The 18,487-nt window shown below is 43.9% G+C and overlaps 1 protein-coding gene across 4 annotated transcripts in view; it reads right to left on the minus strand.

The window, feature by feature from the left end:
* Positions 1-947: 947 nt before the first annotated feature.
* Positions 948-18,487, minus strand: part of KLHL13 (kelch like family member 13) — a 151,078-nt gene continuing 133,538 nt past the window's right edge. For all 4 annotated transcript variants that reach the window (XM_073543476.1, XM_073543477.1, XM_073543478.1 and 1 more), the window contains 2 exons: positions 7,227-7,340; positions 948-1,795 (listed from right to left, as the gene is read on the minus strand). In XM_073543476.1, coding sequence (XP_073399577.1) covers positions 1,308-1,795; positions 7,227-7,340 — 602 coding nt within the window. In that variant the 3' untranslated portion in view covers positions 948-1,307. The remainder of the gene's footprint in view (positions 1,796-7,226; positions 7,341-18,487) is intronic.

The raw sequence follows: 18,487 nt of genomic DNA on the forward strand, positions 1-18,487 counted from the left end.
ACGTGGCTGGGTCTTTCAACATGACAATGATCCAAAGCACACCGCCAGGGCAACGAAGGAGTGGCTTCGTAAGAAGCATTTCAAGGTCCTGGAGTGGCCTAGTCAGTCTCCAGATCTCAACCCTATAGAAAACCTTTGGAGGGAGTTGAAAGTCCGTGTTGCCAAGCGAAAAGCCAAAAACATCACTGCTCTAGAGGAGATCTGCATGGAGGAATGGGCCAACATACCAACAACAGTGTGTGGCAACCTTGTGAAGACTTACAGAAAACGTTTGACCTCTGTCATTGCCAACAAAGGACATATCACAAAGTATTGAGATGAAATTTTGTTTCTGACCAAATACTTATTTTCCACCATAATATGCAAATAAAATGAAAAAAAAAACAGACAAAGTGATTTTCTGGATTTTTTTTTCTCAGTTTGTCTCCCATAGTTGAGGTCTACCTATGATGTAAATTACAGACGCCTCTCATCTTTTTAAGTGGTGGAACTTGCACTATTGCGGACTGACTAAATACTTTTTTTCCCCACTGTATCTTCCAGCTTGGTTGATTGTAAAACAAAACAAAAGAACTTTTCTTTACTCCGACATTGCGCCGGTCTCTATCCAGCTTCAGCAGTCCAGTTCAGCATCCCCTACATTGTCCCAGTCTCTGTTAGGCTGCAGAAGTGACATTACGCCGCTAGCGCTGCAGTCAGTCACTAAGTTTAGTGGCTCATGCCATCCACAGCAGCAGTGCCGCCAAGCTAAGTGATGGCTGCAAAGCCGTGATGTGAAGTCACCAGTGGATGCATATGCGAAAGTGGTGTTGAAGAGGTTGCACTAGACATGGGGAGGGTAAGGAAAGAGAGGGGGGGGGCGTTTCTTAAACTCAGCAGACAGGCAAAAGTTTTCTGAAAGAGGACAACCTCTTAAGAACTTAAATAAATATTCAAAAAAGTTAGACTGCGAATACAATAAAATTTATATACTCAGTTTAAATAGCGATAGAGCTCTGTAAAGATAAGGTAGATTGAATTGGACAGTCCTATTAAAGCCCTGGACTTTATAAACCTCGGCATCCCATATCCAGCTTTGCATATGTACCTGATAGAACCGTTTGATTAATTTTTTTTTTTAAACATTTGGCCATATTAAATAAACCATTTGATATTCACGTTAAATAACCAATGCCAAATGAACAGTACAAAAAATTCTTTACAGAAGTGGATTTGCCAAATCCGGTTGGCCAAACGTATTTGATACTATCTCAAGGAAATTGCGGAAAAAAAAAAATCCCTCTTGATGCAGTGCAAAGATATTGTCTTCAAGGTGCTGAGAGAGGAGATTCCCGAGATGGTGAACCGCTGTTGTCTTCCGGTGGAAAAACTGTAAGAGTACAAGCTCTGATACCCCCAAGGGATTCTGGTAGATCAAAAACTTTGTGCCATTCGTCTTTTTCAGGGTCGTATTTCTGGACGATTTCTACCATACATCTATTGTTCCAAGAGTATCCGCCAACCACATAAATTTTATTTTCGAAAACTGCTACCCCAACGTCACTTTGTCCCCGCAGCATTGCGGCAATTGGAGTCCACAGGTCCAAAGATGGAGAGTAATATTCGCAGCTCAGGACATCGTCATAGTCACTAGTTCCTCTGAAATGGTTTCCACCAATGACGTAAAGTTTGTCTCCGACCGTGCACATGCAGTGAAGACCTCGTACTGTAGTCATGGGAGCTTTCTGAGTCCATTTGTCAGTATCGGGATCAAAACACATCAGTTCTTTCTGGAAGGTGTCGTGAGTGATTCCACCTGTCGAAATGATTGACAGTATTAGTTCATATCACACCACATGCTGTATAAATCAGTACAGAATTTTTTTTTTTTTTTTTTACTAAAGCCCCATTTTGGTCTCTACAGTATACGTGACCCTCAACCCAACTTGCAAAATTATTAAACGGTAAAAGGTGCCCATACACAAAATAACAGCCGTGAAACTAGTGTTCGTCTGACAGCTATATTCTTACTGTCCCATACACCAGCTTGTTGAATGAGCATTAATGCATGTTCTATGGGGAAAAAGGAGATTTTGCGCTGATTTAGGCTGAATCCCCCAACCATGTGATGTATGGCGCTCCCTGACAAGTTATGTAAGGGAAAAGAAATATAGGGCACTTTAATTCTTTTGTTCTCAAGGGACAAAACCAAAAAAAAAAAATTTAACTGCTTGCTGGGTGGACTTGTTATGATGCCCAAATATCATACATGGGGTGCAATTAACTAGAAATTAGGAGAGAAATAATTCTTCCAGGAATATTCTAAGTATTATTCTGGTGTTATTTATAAATATTCTGGCTACAGAAAAACATCAATGTTTGCTTGATGCCATTGCTACACTGCCGAGGAGTACAAGTGAATGGGGTTGCGGTGCAACCATAATAGCACTGCGATAAGCAAGTCTCAAAAAAAAAAATCTGGTTCTTGTGATTTGCTTGTCACAGTCTCATTACCTTTTGGGTCGCAATGCAACCCCATTCACTTGTATTGTTCCTGGATGTAGCATAGGCACTGAGCGAACCTTGGTTGTGTTGCTGGCATCGTGGCCAAAGATGTTGTGTAGCAATAGCCTAAAAGGTGTTTTCCAGGCTCTACATACATTTTGTTTTAAGTCACTGACTGCAGAATGGTGAGTCCGGACACTGTGCAATATGAAAACTGTCATGATTCCGCTGTTTTCTATGCGATTTCCATACTGGCGGTCAGGTGTCAAACAACTTTTCCTGCTCCTCTCAACTGAGAGAAGCAGATAAGTAGCTGCTCAGCAAGTATCCGTTAGTATGCAAAGTGCATACTTCTAGTCACATAATGCTCAAGCAGGCAACAGCAGAATCCTAACCATGTTGAGATTCGTCATTCAATCATCATGTTTTCAGATGGGTCAGGGTCTGAGAGGTGGGACCTGCATTTATCAGACTAGATGGGGCCATCTTGCTCAGGGCTAAGATCCAGAAAACAGACTACAGTGTTAAATGCCGTTTGGAAACCGTAACTGGAGATCAGAACCAAATAGTTCAAGTGATGGGATTTAACATTATTTATAGGTTCTAACTGTTCTCACCATGGAATACACAGATCATTCCATGAGTACATGTTCCAATAATAGAAAAAAAAATTAAAAGAATATGTATCGACCTTGCATTTCTTGCATAAAAAACGGGTCAAAAGTGGAAAAATCATCTTATGTGAATGAAATGCTTTTTCCCCCCATAATTATGTGAACAAGTATTTAATGTGCACCTAACAACTCCTTCCTTCCCTCCTCGGGTGGCGATCACTGCAGCGCAGCAGTAACAGGGTCTCATTGTTAGGAGTCTATTCCTGGCTCTATTCTACCCAGTTTACAGTTCTATTTTACAGATAATTAATGCTTTCATGTCTCTGATCTGCAACAGGCTTATAATGGTCAGAACTAGAAGGAAAGACTTGGAGGAGAAAATAAAAATGAAATGCATGCTGCGAGAGAAAGGGGGAGCTGAAACGCCTACAGACAAAAGGGAAAGTTATCCTGCTTTCAGCAAGGGTATCGCTGCATAAAGGAAGTCATTCAGTGTGTGTCTGTTTTCCAGGGATGGGACAATTAACATGAGAATATACAGCAGCGTGCACTAAATGCAGAACAGGAATCCTGTTCACGCGCTTTCAGGAAGGGAGCGCTGATCACAGGAAGGGCAGCCATGTCGCTGCGAGGCGGCCAGTGGAGCTGCAGCTGCGGGCTATTGACTTCTTCCTTGGGAAATTAATATTCTTCTTGTGATGAGCCTTTCAGTGGGACAGAACTTACAAGGGCTTTGTAAAAATAAAAAAAAATACACAGCATATCGGAAAATTAAAGTGACGCATCGACATTGTTTCGGGGAAAAAAGGAACGTCTCTCAATATAATCTAATTTATTAGTTTGCGCTGGAGGCTTTACCCAGAGGTTGGGAGTGAATAATAGACTTCCGTCAAAATAATCGGCATTGTTCCTCCTTGGATTTGGCGATAAATATCTTAATGCTGCGGCTGCAATATCAGCATATTCTGATGAATGGTAGACAGCGCTGCAGTTTGTGACAGTGAAAAGGAAATATGGGGCTATGAATGCCGAGATCCAGGTGGTTTATACCGTGCGCTTCGTCTCCATATACTTAGGAGAGGTATTCCACGGACGGGAAATAAGAAAGGCAATCAGGGCGAGATTAAGCTGCTCCTTTCTTTCATCTATTTCCTCCTGGACATAAACCCTGGCCTTTTTGGAGGGCAGCAATTTTGTTTTGATAGAATATTCCATTCTGATTTCTAGGAAAGGTAAAGAAACCAAACTGTGATTGACAGGGCGACCGAAAGGAAATATTACACCGGTCAGAGCTGTGTCCAGGCTACAGGCCGCTGGTAAGGAAGTCTTAGCAGAATGAAGCTCATTTTCTTAAAATCGGTAAAACGGTGGTTCTTGTAAAAGCGTCTTTCTATAAGAAACTTGGCAATGTATCCCTTATAAAAAAAAAAAAAACAAAAACTCTCCACTCTCAAGAAGAGAGGGATATTTATTTCTATAGTTTATGGCTTGTTGCCTAGCTTACAGACCATCTCTGCAATTGTGAGCGGTGGCAGGTCTGCTAGGCACGTATAGCTGCACAGCATTGCAAGCGTGGCTCTAAGCCAGACTCACTGCTTATGTATGTGCTCGGCTGATGCTGCAGAGACCAACCTCAATCTGCAAGCAGTGTGGGACAACGCACAATTCAGAGCAGCGGTGCAGCCATTGCACTGTCCCGAACTGACCACCTTCCGGAACGCACCCACACCAGAAAAAAAAAGGAAAGGGAGTGGTGCGCTCCTGAAGACAGAAGGTGGGAGAAATCTTGAAGGCAGATAATGGTGAGTAATGTCACCAGCGAAGGGTGCCTAATGCATCTACTTATACTTACTATGATCTAATTACAGATATCAGCACAGTGCTAATCTACTGCTTCCCCCATATTGCATCATAGGGGGGAGGCTGGAACGAAGCTGGCTACACTGAAGAAGAGATGGCAGGTTATTCAGTCCTGATATATACAAAACAACTGTCATAGCACACAGTAAAATATCTTCTTATGGACATTCATGTACATTAAATTACGGAGCATCATTCACCAAAAACAGGTGGAACAACACTCTGAGGCTGAAAGACGACCAATATGGCGACCATTATAACTCCACATGGGCTGTCGCATTGCCTTCTGAATGCTGGGAGCACACATGCCTCTTGAGGTGCAGTTATGATGCAGTAACTAAAAGCCAGTACCAGAAGTGGATCCATTATGAAGGAGACTTTAAGGGTGTGTGCACACGCTGCAGATTCTGCTGCGGATCCACAGCAGTTTTTGCTGCGTTGTACAGTACCCTTATTTTCAATGGCAAACAAAAAACGCCATGCACATGCTGCGGATTTTTCCACGTGGATTTGCTGCAGTTTCAAAAACTGCAGCATGTCCCTTTCTTTGTGCGGAATCCGCAGCGGTTTCACACCTGCTCCACTGTAGAGGTGTCAAACCGCAGGCCTCTTTACTTACAGTTGTTCCTTATTTAAAGGTAATCATCTATCAGTAGGATCAACCCTCTTAAGTCGTCTTTATGGGCATGTAGGTCACAGAAAGTTCAATAAAATTATATCTTGATATCAGAGATCCGATGTCTTATTAACGTGAAATTAAACATTTTTCTTCTTCCTCTAAATGAGCTGATAAGATCTATAGGCCAGACATAGATCTTGCTGAGAATCTGCCCCCAGAGCTTATGAAAAGGGGCGTTATCAGTGTGCTACATGTAATGACTGACAGCTCTCCTGATCTACAGGTCTCACACTGGTAACACCCCCATTCATTTACAATAACCTATGGAGGCAGATGCTCAGGATGCTCTATGTCCTGCCCATAGATCTTAAAAGCTAATTTACATATTAAGACACTTGTGGATTACTCTGGAATAAGACATTGGACTGGAGATATCAAGGTATCATTTTATTCAACTTTCAATGATCTGCATGCCCATATAGTTGGCTTAAGAGGGTAGATCCTACTGACAGATTCTCTTTAACCCCTTCATGACAGGAGCTTTTTTCAGTTTTGCGTTTTCATTTCATGGTCCCCTTCTTCCCAGAGCCATAACTTTTTTTTATTTTTCCATCAATAAAGCCATGTGAGGGCTTATTTTTTGCGGGACAAGTTGTACTTTTGAACGACACCATTGGTTTTACCATGTCGTGTACTAGAAAACGGGTAAAAAATTCCAAGTGCGGTGAAATTGCAAAAAAAAAAGTGCAATCCCACACATCTTGGGTTGGATGAGGGCTTATTTTTTGCTGACATTTTTAACGATACCATTTTGGTGCAGATACGATCTTTTGATCGCCCGTTATTGCATTTTAATGCAATCTCGTGGCGACCAATAAAACATAATTATGGCGTTTTTATTTTTTTTCCCGCTACGCCGTTTAGTGAACAGGTTAATCCTTTTTTTATTAATAGATCGGACAATTCTGAACGCAGCGATACCAAATATGTGTATGTTTGATTTTTTTTATTGTTTTATTTTGAATGTGGCAAAAGGGGGTGATTTAAACTTAATTTTTTAAATATTTTTAAAACTATTTTTCTTTAACTTTTGGCATGCTTCAATAGCCTCCATGGGAGACTGTAGAAGCTGACAACTTGATCGGCTCTGCTACATAGAGGCAATGCTCAGATCGCCTCTAGGTAGCAGAACTACAGACTTGCTATTAGCGCCGACCACTGGGTGGTGCTCACAGCAATCAAGCATCAACAACCATAGAGGTCTCAATGACATTGTTTTGCATTGGCATCATGTAAAATTGCAGCTCAACATGGACACATCTGAATATAACATCTATATGTTCTGCAATTCTTTACAATTAGGGAGAACACACAATCAAAATGCAAAATAAAACAAATGAGCATAAAAGGAGACAAAAAAAAAAAAAAAAAAAAAAAAAAAAAAGAGCACTTCCTGCTGACAGCACCTCACAATCTACCGTAAATGGAATAAGATCAAAAGTCTAATTTCCCCAATTTGAGAGTGAAACATAATATTTTAGAAGTTTAGTATGTCTACGAATACATAATCCCCAGCCAATGAGAACAAATCCTTTATTTTGGGCACCAGTTAAGGGTGGAGCAATAAAAAGAAAACACATTCTATTTACCTGAAATGTACATGAGTCCACCGAATACAGTCCCCGCATGGCCATAATGTGGCTCACTCATTTTTGCGACATAGTTCCATTCGTTTGTTCTGGGATTATAACATTCCACGGTAGCTAAATAAATGCAACACAAAAAAGATGACAAGTCACATTTATAGCACAAGACAAAAACATTTCTGATGTGGAAACCTATATGTAAAGTTTTAGGAGAAACTCAAAAGTTTTCACACATTTCCCAGTTTGATCAAATCAGAGAGTAGATCGACTGGAAACAAGGGCAAACAACCAGTGTCTGTCAGCGTACAGGCTTGTCTGTCTCGCAGATATTCAGTCACAAGTTTTTATCACAAGTTCACAACCACAAAGATAAGGAGAAGTGGGAATGGCTTTTTATATCACATTACCTATGACCGAAAATATTTAAGTTGGGGATAACCATCGTAAATTATGGTTTCTGTCAAATTCCTTTCAAACTGGTTCCACCCAGCTTACTATACTTCCAGAAACAAAAGGAATGTTTAAAGACACAGACACCTCTATATACAGTAAGATACAATGCCCAGTGTTATTGCTTTTATGAATAACTCTTATAAAGCTAAATACTAAAATGCTAAATTATCAGAGATATATAGGTAGATTTAATTGTCTAAATAATAAAGCAAAGTATAAATATTTACCATAACATTTCTTATACCTGCTCAATACCAATAAGCCATAAACAAAATATTACAATGGTGCAACCATTGGGATTGTATGTTGGGACTTGCACTTTCCCAATAGATAATTTTGGACAAAAAAAGATCAGGTATGTTAACGTTCAACACCTGGTCATTGGCTCACTCTTTACAATGCAACTTTGTCAGAAGGGTTACCTCAAAATAAACTGACCATCTATAGCCCCAGCAATGATTGATGTGTAAAGTGGCAACTTGCTGCAGCTCCAGCACGATGGAAATGGAGCACTACATGGTGGCTATTGAAACCAATGATCTATCCATGTAGCTCAAGGTCATGTTGGTTCCTCTGGAGAGAGCGCTCTGTTCCAGGTAAGAGGTGGCGTACCGGAAAAGGGCAACTCATATTAAAGGGAAATGTGTCAAAAATAAACATATTCAGGTTTTTATGACAAACAAAGAGAACGTATAAAAGTCTTACAATTTTTACACTGGCCAACAGGCCTGATCATAGACCCTGTGTTACAAATGGAAATTAGCAGCAACAGACTAAAGCGGGAGTCACACATAGCAATCTCACTAGTGAGATCGCTGCTGAGTCACAACTTTTGTGACACAACAGCGATCTCACCAGCGAGATCGCTGTGTGTGACAGCGATCAACGACAGGCCCCCCTGCTAGTATCGCTGATCTCTGCAAGAAACCTCTGGACATATTTTTCGTCGCTGGTCTCCCGCTGGCCAGCACGCATCGCTGCGTGTGACAGGCGGGAGACCAGCGATCAGCTGTAAAATAATAATAAAAAAAAATAAAAACATTGTTATTCTCACCTTACGACGTCCCGCGCAGCCATCATGCCTCTCTCCACGCTCCTGGTCCCAGTGATCTTTTGCACGAATGGCCGCGAGACCGTGACATTCTCACAGTCATTCTCGCAAAGGGTCACTGGGACCGGAGCGTGGAGAGAGGTGGGAATGCTGCGCAGGACGTCGGAAGGTGAGAATAACAATATTTTTTATTTTAATTCTATTTTTTTTTTACAGGGATATGGCATCAGAGCTAACGAACACAGCGATGCCGGGCGCTCGGCTGATCGCTGGTGAAGCTGTCTGTTTGACAGCTCACCAGCGATCACATAGCGATTCACCAGCGATCCTGACACGTTGATATCGTTGTCGGGATCGCTGGTAAGTCGCTATGTGTGACTCCAGCTTAAGGCTATATTCACATTTAGCATTTTAGCTGCTTTTTTTTCCTTGCAGCAAAAACCTGCTCTCTTGACAGGAAAACGCTGCATTTAAACCATCCATTTTTCAGCGTTTTTCGGGTGCAGGCAGTGTAAACATCTTTGCTTTTTTGCACTTCTTCATTGCTTTTTATACTTGGGGGGGGGGGGGGGGGGGGAAACCCTCTGCAAAAACAGTAAACGAATTGAAATGCTGTCAATTTTAATAAAAAACAGTGTGTGAATGAGGTTTCTGAAACCTCAGCTTTTGCCAATACTGTAAAAAGATGCTTTTAATTTGCATAACAAAGCAGCCAAAAAACACAATTTCTGAACATAGCTATGTCAGATCCTAATGAATAGTATGCTCTCAATATACAAAGGTCACTATGCATGGAAGAAGCAGAGGGGTAACAGTGCCTATAGTGATTGGTGGATCTGGTGTTATCAGATGTGTTTAGAGGTGTTATCTGTCATTGTAACCATGTCTGTGATGATAATGACATGTCTGAAAAGTCTTCAGAATAAAACAGTAAATATAAGAACAGTATGAAGCGTAATGGCTAGTCTAAAAATTGCTTTTTTTTATTTATTTTTAAATAGTGATATGGAGAATTGAAAAAATAAAATAAAAATGCTTTAAAAAAGTAAATGTAACAAAAAATGATTTATATAATAGTGCATGTTCTGATTAATAGAAATTAATGTAAGGATGAGAAATCAGTTTGTATTTTAGTGGACAGTTTTTATTCCTTTATCCTAGCCAAGCAGGAAAAACTTTTGGACATCAACAAAAAAGCAACACAATAAAAGGGGAACCAGCGGGGAATCACTAAACATACTGACTACCTGGTCAGCATTATATTATAGAAGACACGGAGGACAAGGAGCAGAATGATCAGTAAATAGGAATATGTTATTGACTAGTCACTAGGAATGAGCGGACCGGTGGAAATTCGGGTTCACTGTACCCAAACCTGAACCCCATTGAAAACAATGGGGACCCAAACTTTTAATTTGGAAAATATTCTCTCTCTCCTCCCAGACTTCTCCAAGAACTTTGAACATTGTAATGGACTACCGGGAGAAGTTGGTGTTGGCGATTAGCACCGGTACGCACCACGAACTTTTAAATTCGGGTTCGCTCATCTCTATTAGTCAGCACTGTAACATTGCTATTATATACTTTTTATAGCGCCCCCAGGTGGTTTGCCTCCTTCTCGCAGAATGTGGAACGCCGATGAGAAGCTGCCTCTTTTTTCATTAATTATAAACTCCACATATTTTTTCATGTAACAGAAAATGTTATGAGAAAGATGATTCTGCAATAAACCAACATATAAGGAGCAAACTGGAGTCAGCAGAGAAGGCCGCCCCGCTGTGCCAGCTCATACAATAGCGATTGTGTCTACCACTGTGCTTCATTTTGGCATATACAACTTGTTCTGACTCGATTAAGCATGGTGCTGTATGAATAAAAAATATATTGCTTACAAAGATACAAGTTTGATTTCAGAATTTACTGAGAGGTTTTCAGCACTCTATTTATGCCTACAAGAGAAAGGCAGCCATAGGCATTATTGAAAATTGTCAATTTTAAACAAAATGTAAATTTATTGGTTAACAAACAATGAATGGCCTAATGTCCCTTTCATGTGGAGGGACTGCCATAGAAAAGCAATTTGCTAAATACTTTGCTATGAAAATCATTCAGGAAGCTGAGTAGTTCCTCTGTTCACATGATCTCTGGCTGAAAATCTCCTGCATCCTCTGATTTCATGTCAGATTCTGACAGGTGGGCAGAGCTTGTCAACTGGGTGGGTAGGAATTGTCCAGTGGTGGGCACTCCATTCAGTAGTGCTCATCATGCTCCTGCTGTGCATGCTGCTGCAGACAAGGCTACCCCTACAATGTCTTGTCTATGTATGTACAGTGCGCTGCGGAAGTATTCGGCTCCCTGGAACTTTTCAACCTTTTCCCACATATCATGCTTCAAACAAAGATACTGTAGTGTAGTGACCACTGTGTCCGCTAGGGGGCGCTGTGTGGATGTCCGAGGAGAGATGTTGAATGGCAGAGTCATGAATGACCATTATGTATCTCAAGGTGGGTGGCCTTGAGATGGAGACTGATGTGTGTGTTGATCAGCAGTGATACTGCTGACGTGTTGTGTCAGGGAGAAGTCTCCGGGTAGCTGGGGAGACGGGCGGCCCAGTTACCTACAAACCCACCCAGGGGGTGTGTTTAAAAACGCTAGTGCAAAGTGTGTGTGAGTGGTTCAAGGACCTGTGGGGAGGTCATAGCCATGTGACCCGGTGGGTGTGGCTACGGACCATATAAGGTGGCCAGGGTAAGTCACATGTGGTGAAGGCAGGGACCTGGTTGGTCCGTTGTGAAAGGTCCCGCTGGGAGATGTGCCTCCTGGCTAACAGCATGTGGAGTGGCTGTGTGTAATGGCTGCACGTGCCTGGTAATTCCCTGGAGGGATTGGATGTCTGCAGCATGGAGAAACAGCCATGAGGAAACCCGGACGTGGGTGAGATAACTGAGGCTGAAGAGCCTGTGTATGCCAACCTGTGTGACCACAGGGAGGACAGAGAGAAGATCTGTCAAGGACGCTATGCTGATATGAACTTTATGTTAATTGCTTTGGTTTATGCTGCATAAATAAACCGCATGGACTATAATGGTTTTATGGAAAACCCGTGCCGGATCTGGTTTTGTGGCGGCTAAGCGAGAATCCCCTATGTGAATGACAGCGCTACCTTACAATTGGTGGAGATTGCAAAGGGCAATATTGTAGCCTTGTTGCTGGGAGCAACAGAAGAGGACTGCAAAATTCGGTTGCTAAGGGCAACATTGAGCCAGGAGGGCTGACGATCGAGAAAGCTGTGCAATATGCTGACCGGCCACGTGTGTGAGCAGAGCCTGTGACAGCCTGCATTTGGGGAAGCCACTGTCCGGCTGTGGTTCTGGAACCGTGGGGCGGCCTAGTGAGTAAGGCACTGTCCGGATCGGTGAGCCCAGAACGGCCGCTTCCCCAGGAGAAAGAGACTGGTGACTGCTAGGGTGCCTCTGCGAAGAAGAGGTACCCGAGGACCTGTGTGGCCGACACAGGTAACGGACAGGTGTTCGTGTGGTACTGACCTGGGTCAGTGAGTAAGACTGTGTACCTGGAGGGTTCAGTGAGGAAAGGTCCTGGAGGGACAGTGTTGGGAGATTCTACAGTTGTGGCAAAAAGTATTGACACCCCTGCAATTCTGTCAGATAATACTCAGTTTCTTCCTGAAAATGATTGCAAACACAAATTCTTTGGTATTATTATCTTCATTTAATTTGTCTTTAATTTGTATATGTAACTGTTCAAGTTTGTGCCTACAGATATTCTGTAAGAAATTTCCTTTTTGAGTTTTCCCATTTGTTTTATGGACATTTTGGCCACACGACAGTGTGTGGTCACTAAGTTTGTACATAGTTCACCATTTGCCCAGGAATGGACCATGGACATTGATGCTTGGACTTATCATAGGACTATTTTTGGAGCTTTTGGTTTTTGTAAATTTTTCATTTTCTTAAATCTTGCAACCTTCATATTGTTTATATGTTGTTCATGTTTTCTTTTATTAGTCCAGGAGTACTGACTTTCACTAGGGAGGAATGTGGCGCCCCCAGGAGTATGGTCGCCACAGTGGCATTGCCTTTTTCCATGGAAGGTGATGTCAGGCTTGGAGGCAATGAAGGTTCTCTCTAGCAGTTAACCATGTCATGCAACACAGTTCCCACTCCAGGCCAGCAGAGGGAGCTCTGAACCAGAATTGGGGGGAGGAGTGCTCTCTGAGGGCCAGGAAGGGAAATTAGGAGTTAGTGTGAGGAGGGCCACGAGTGTAGACGTGTGGAGAAGCTGGAGGTTGAGCTGACGATAGAGAGCTCCCTCCCAGTGATAGCGCATGATCTGGAGCCTGGTCTCCACGGTTGTATGGATACTGAAGGTCCTGCAACAGAAACCAGAGGAATAGGAAGCTGTAAATGCTCTTTTCCCAACTAAGGCTTGGAGGCACAACAGCGACAGGTGAGCCAAGAGAGAGAGGGGCTACAGCTGTCTGCCATACGAGGTAGTTCTAAGAGAAGATAAGAAGGAGGAACTTCAGTGTAACACAGTACTGGATGTACCTCAAGCCAGCGCTACGAAGGAGACTACACAACCCATCTGCTAGAGAGATCCCTGAGCTGCTTCCAGGCTAGCCTGCTCCTGTGCCATCTGTAACCAGGACCCTGAAGCGGTTGGTCGCAGTTATTTTGGCTAAAGGTTGTGCAACCAAGTATTAGGCTGAGGGTGCCAATACCTTTGTCTGGCCCATTTTTGGAGTTTTGTGTGAAATGATCAATGTTTTGCTTTTTGCTTCATTCTCTTTTGTGTTTTTTCATTTAAGACAAATTAAATGAAGATAATACCACCAAAGAATTTGTGTTTGCAATCATTTTCAGGAAGAAACTGAGTCTTATCTGACAGAATTGCAGGGGTGTCAATACTTTTGGCCACAACTGTAGGAGAAAGAATCAGATCCCGGGAGCATGTGGTATGACCTTGGACCTGGTGATGCGTGAGTGTTGGGCAGTCTCAGGCGGAGACAGATGTCCTGAAGAGAACCCGCCGAGCCCCTGGACCTGGTGAGGCCGGTGTGTGGGGAGACCCTGGGAGGAGGGTCGCTCCCTGAATCACACCTGGTGCGCCCTGTGTGTTGGACGGTCTCAAGCGGAGACGGAACGTCCTGAATAGCACACAGACAGGACACGTGAGTTTTGTGTGGTGTTTTTTTTCTCTTTTCTCAACTCAGCCTGCGGTGGCTCAGTGGAAGTCAAGAAGGTGACAGGCGGCTTCCTGTAACTCGGCGGGGTTACGAAGGGGACAAGCAGCTTCCTGTAACTCGGCGGGGTTATAAAGGGGACAAGCAGCTTCCTGTAACTCGGCGGGGTTACGAAGGTGACACCAGCAGCGGTGTGTGAACAGCAGCCGGTGGTGTCGAAAATCGGTGACAGCAGGAGCTGTGGTGGTGCCAACAAGGACATGTGTGGTATCGTAAGAGACAAACTGTGTGGTGTGAACTGTGGTCTGAGAAGACCGGTATAACGGACATGGGGAAATCCCGAAAGGGGGGCGGTGGCCCAAATCGGGGTGGTAGCCCAAAAGGGGGTGGAGTGTTAAATCGGGGTGGTAGCCCAAAAGGGGGTGGAGTCCCAAATCGGGGTGGTAACCAAAAAAAGGGCGTCCCAGAGGGGGGCGGTGACCCAAATCGAGGTGGTCCAGAAAGGGGCCGGTGTGTCAAAAGAGGAACAGCAGTGTTCATGTAGAGTGTTTTCAGAATGTGGGTTATACTTTCCGGAGCATGACGTACCGCAAGTGTGTACCGTGATGCTGCACCGGGGAGGAATCTTGGGAGGAATCTTGGGACGGTTGGACTCAAAGAGTCAGGTGACTCTGTTAGGAACTCCTCTCACTTTCTGTCTGAGAAAATGGCCCAGGTTCGCTGTAAACATGGGGTCACTGTGAACTATGCGCTAGACAGAGTGATGTTTGAGGGGCCTGGAGGCAGCGAGTGCCAAGGTGGCGGTATACCACCAGACTTAGTGTATACCTTGGAAGGAGGCCGGGACTTTGTCATGTTGTATGACCTATGGTACGAGGGGGGAGACGTTCCTACTGTTGGGCTAACCGATACTAAGACGGTGACGGCTCCTGACGTGGAGAGGTCAGAGGTAGAAGTGACCGGGAAAAGGGGTACGTCGGCCCAACGGACGGACCCGACATCTCGTGACAGAACTGACGTTGACCTGGTTTATAAGACGGCTGGAGTATTCGCACGGTTAACGGGTAACTGGAGGGATTGCTCGGCAAGTCGGGGTGACTCAGTCTCTGGGGGTGACTGTGGCTCTGAGAGAGACAGGGAGCACAGACTAGAGGAGCTAAAGAAGTCTCTGGGCTCAAAGGTCACATGGTAACGTGGCAAGGACTGAATAAGGCCCTCAGAGAAGAGATGGAAGAACATGTCAAACGAGGAGTCCTGAGACAAATGGCCGAGCACAGAGTCGAGGAGCTCGAGAAAGAAGTCTTGGAGCTCAGAGGTCACCTGTCCACCTGGAAAAGTGTGAACAAGACCCTTAGGGAAGAGATGGAAGAACTCAAAGAAACTATCATCTGCAGGAGAGGAAGTTGGACGAAGACTTACCGCGGGTGAGCGCGAGTGACAACAAGGCGGAACGGCCAGTACCAATCATGGCACAGGGTCATGAAGAGGTAAGCTTTTGTGAAGTTTGTGAGCTAAGGACTGAAGAAGACAGTCACCTGGTCGGGTCAATTTTAGTGAGGGAAGTGTCCGTGGTAAAGCCAGAGTCTTCTGTCCAGGAAGAGAGCAAGACCACGACCTTCAAATCTGTAATCGAGGTACCCGAAGACATGCAAGAAGCCTGTGCGAAGGAAGGTGTACATGAAGCTTTCAAAGTGGCGGTCAAGGCGTGTAAGGTGCACTGGGCACCTGAGACTCGGCAGTTGGTGATATCAGCCTGGGAAGATACAGCAAACCGGGTAGCTGTCCTGAAAGAGATGCATTTACAATGTCTCCACGTCAAACAGCTGGTCAGGCGGAGTAATATGAAAGCTGCTCGACGCCTATGGATCGGCTTGGTTTGGTTAAAAATGTGGCTCTGGTACCCAAAGCTCTGATTGGGAGAATTGTTGGAAGACTCGGGAAGGTAATGCAAGACCTTGTCAATATCTCCGGTGTGCTGAGGGTGAGGATCACTCCTGAGGATGAAGACCAGGTATCCAGTGAAGTGGGTAGGATTCCCATCATGGTGGTTGGCTCCGTGGAGAGCCTGAGAGACTTTCGGATGCTCGTGGAGTATCGAGTGGGGTACCTGCAAGAGATTGAGCAGTTGAGGCTGGACAGTCGGCGAATCAATAAAGAGGTACGGAATACCAGGTGGCGGCCGCCTTCAATCCAAGATGTAAGGACCCGAACGGTTCCTCCAAGAAGTGACATGGCAGATGGCCGAAGAATGTCAGCAAGTGGTAGTTCGACTGGCAGGATAACGTTGAGAGACCGTAGTTCCTGTGAGACGCTGAATGAGTCAGTCTCAGGCCAGACAGTAGGCGTAATTAAGACTTAGGACCTTACTGACCAGGGGAGCTGGTCGGGGAACGGAACAAACAGGGAGAGGAATGTGGTGACTAAACAGAGTCTGATGACGCAAACAGGCTGTGACTGGAGGGCCAAAGATCAGGGCCGAAATTCTGACCGTTGGGGGCGGGGGAGGCCTAACGTAGGAATGAGGCCGTATGACAGATGGAGACTGTTCTCTCGACCTGGGGGGCAAGTTGTAGTGTGTCAATGTGTCAGGGAGAAGTCTCCAGGTAGCTGGAGAGACAGGCAGCCCAGTTACCTACAAACCCACCCAGGGGGTTTGTTTAGGAACGCTAGTGCAAAATGTGTGTGAGTGGTTCAAGGATCTGTGATGAGGTCATAGCCATGTGACCCAGTGGGCGTGGCTACGGACCATACAAGGTGGCCAGGGTAGGTCACATGTGGTGAAGGCAGGGAGGACAGAGAGAAGCTCTGTCAAGGACGCTATGCTGATATGAACTTTATGTTGCTTGCTTTGGTTTATGCTGCATAAATAAACCATGGTTTTATGGAAAACCCGTGCCGGATCTGGTTTTGTGGCGGCTAAGCGAGAATCCCCTATGTGAATGACAGCGCTACCTCACAATACCAAATGTAAATTTTTGGTGAAGAATCAACAAGTGGGACACAATTGTGAAGTTGAACGAAATTTATTGGTTATTTTAAATTTTTGTGGAAATTCAAAAACTGAAGTGGGGTGTGCAATATTATTCGACCCTTTACTTTCAGTGCAGCAAACTCACTCCAGAAGTTCATTGTGGATCTCTGAATGATCCAATGTTGTCCTAAATGACTCATGATAAATATAATCCACCTGTGTGTAATCAAGTCTCCGTATAAATGCACCTGCTCTGTGATATTCTCAGGGTTCTATTTGATGCACAAAGAGCATCATGAAGACCAAGGAACACAACAGGCAGGTCCGTGATACTGTTGTGGAGAAGTTTAAAGCCAGATTTCGATACAAAATGATTTCCAAAATTTTACACATCCCAAGGAGCACTGTGCAAGCTATCATATTGAAATGGAAGGAGTATCATACCACTGCAAATCTACCAAGACCCGGCCGTCCCTCTAAACTTTCATCTCAAACAAGGAGAAGACTGATCAAAGATGCAGCCAAGAGTCCCATGATCACTCTAGATGAACTGCAGAGAGCTACAGCTGAGGTGGGACAGTCTGTCCATAGGATAATAATCAGTCGTACACTGCACAAATCTGGCCTTTATGGAAGAGTGGCAAGAAGAAAGCCATTTCTCAAAGATATCCATAAAAAGTGTCGTTTAAAGTTTGCAACAAGCCACCTGGGAGACACACCAAACATGTGGAAGAAGGTGCTCTGGTCAGATGAAAACAAAATCGAACTTTTTGGCAACAATGCCAAACGATAAGTTTGGCGTAAAGGCAACAAAGCTCATCACCCTGAACACACCATCCCCACTGTCAAACATGGTGGTGGTGGCAGCATCATGGTTTGGGCCTGCTTTTCTTCAGCAGGGACAGGGAAGATGGTTAAAATTGATGGGAAGATGGATGGAGCCAAATACAGGACCATTCTTGAAGAAAACCTGTTGGAGTCTGCAAAAGACCTGCGACTGGGATGGAGATTTGTCTTTCAACAAGACAATGATCCCAAACATAAAGCAAAATCTACAATGGAATGGTTCACAAATAAACATTCAGGTGTTAGAATGGCCAAGTTAAAGTCCAGACCTGAATCCAATCGAGAATCTGTGGCAAGAGCTGAAAACTGCTGTTCACAAACGATCTCCATCAAACCTCACTGAGCACGAGCTATTTGCCAAGGAAGAATGGGCAAGAATTTCAGTCTCTCGATGTACAAAACTGATAGAGACATACCCCAAGTGACTTGCAGCTGTAATCACAGCAACAGGTGGTGCAATAAAGTGTTAAGTTAAAGGGGCCGAATAATATTGCATGTCCCACTTTTCAGTTTTTGAATTTCCACAAAAATTTAAAATAACCAATAAATTTCATTCAACTTCACAATTGTGTCCCACTTGTTGTTCTTCACCAAAAATTTACATTTGGTATCTTTATACTTAAAGCCTGATATGTGGGAAAAGGTTGAACAGTTCTAGGGAGCCGTGCATGTATAATTAATATATTATATATATATATATATATATATATATATATATATATATATATATATATATATAT

This window comes from Dendrobates tinctorius, unplaced genomic scaffold, assembly GCF_039654945.1.
Source record: "Dendrobates tinctorius isolate UK_male_01 unplaced genomic scaffold, ASM3965494v1 ptg000133l, whole genome shotgun sequence".
Classification (NCBI taxonomy): Eukaryota; Metazoa; Chordata; class Amphibia; order Anura; family Dendrobatidae; genus Dendrobates; species Dendrobates tinctorius.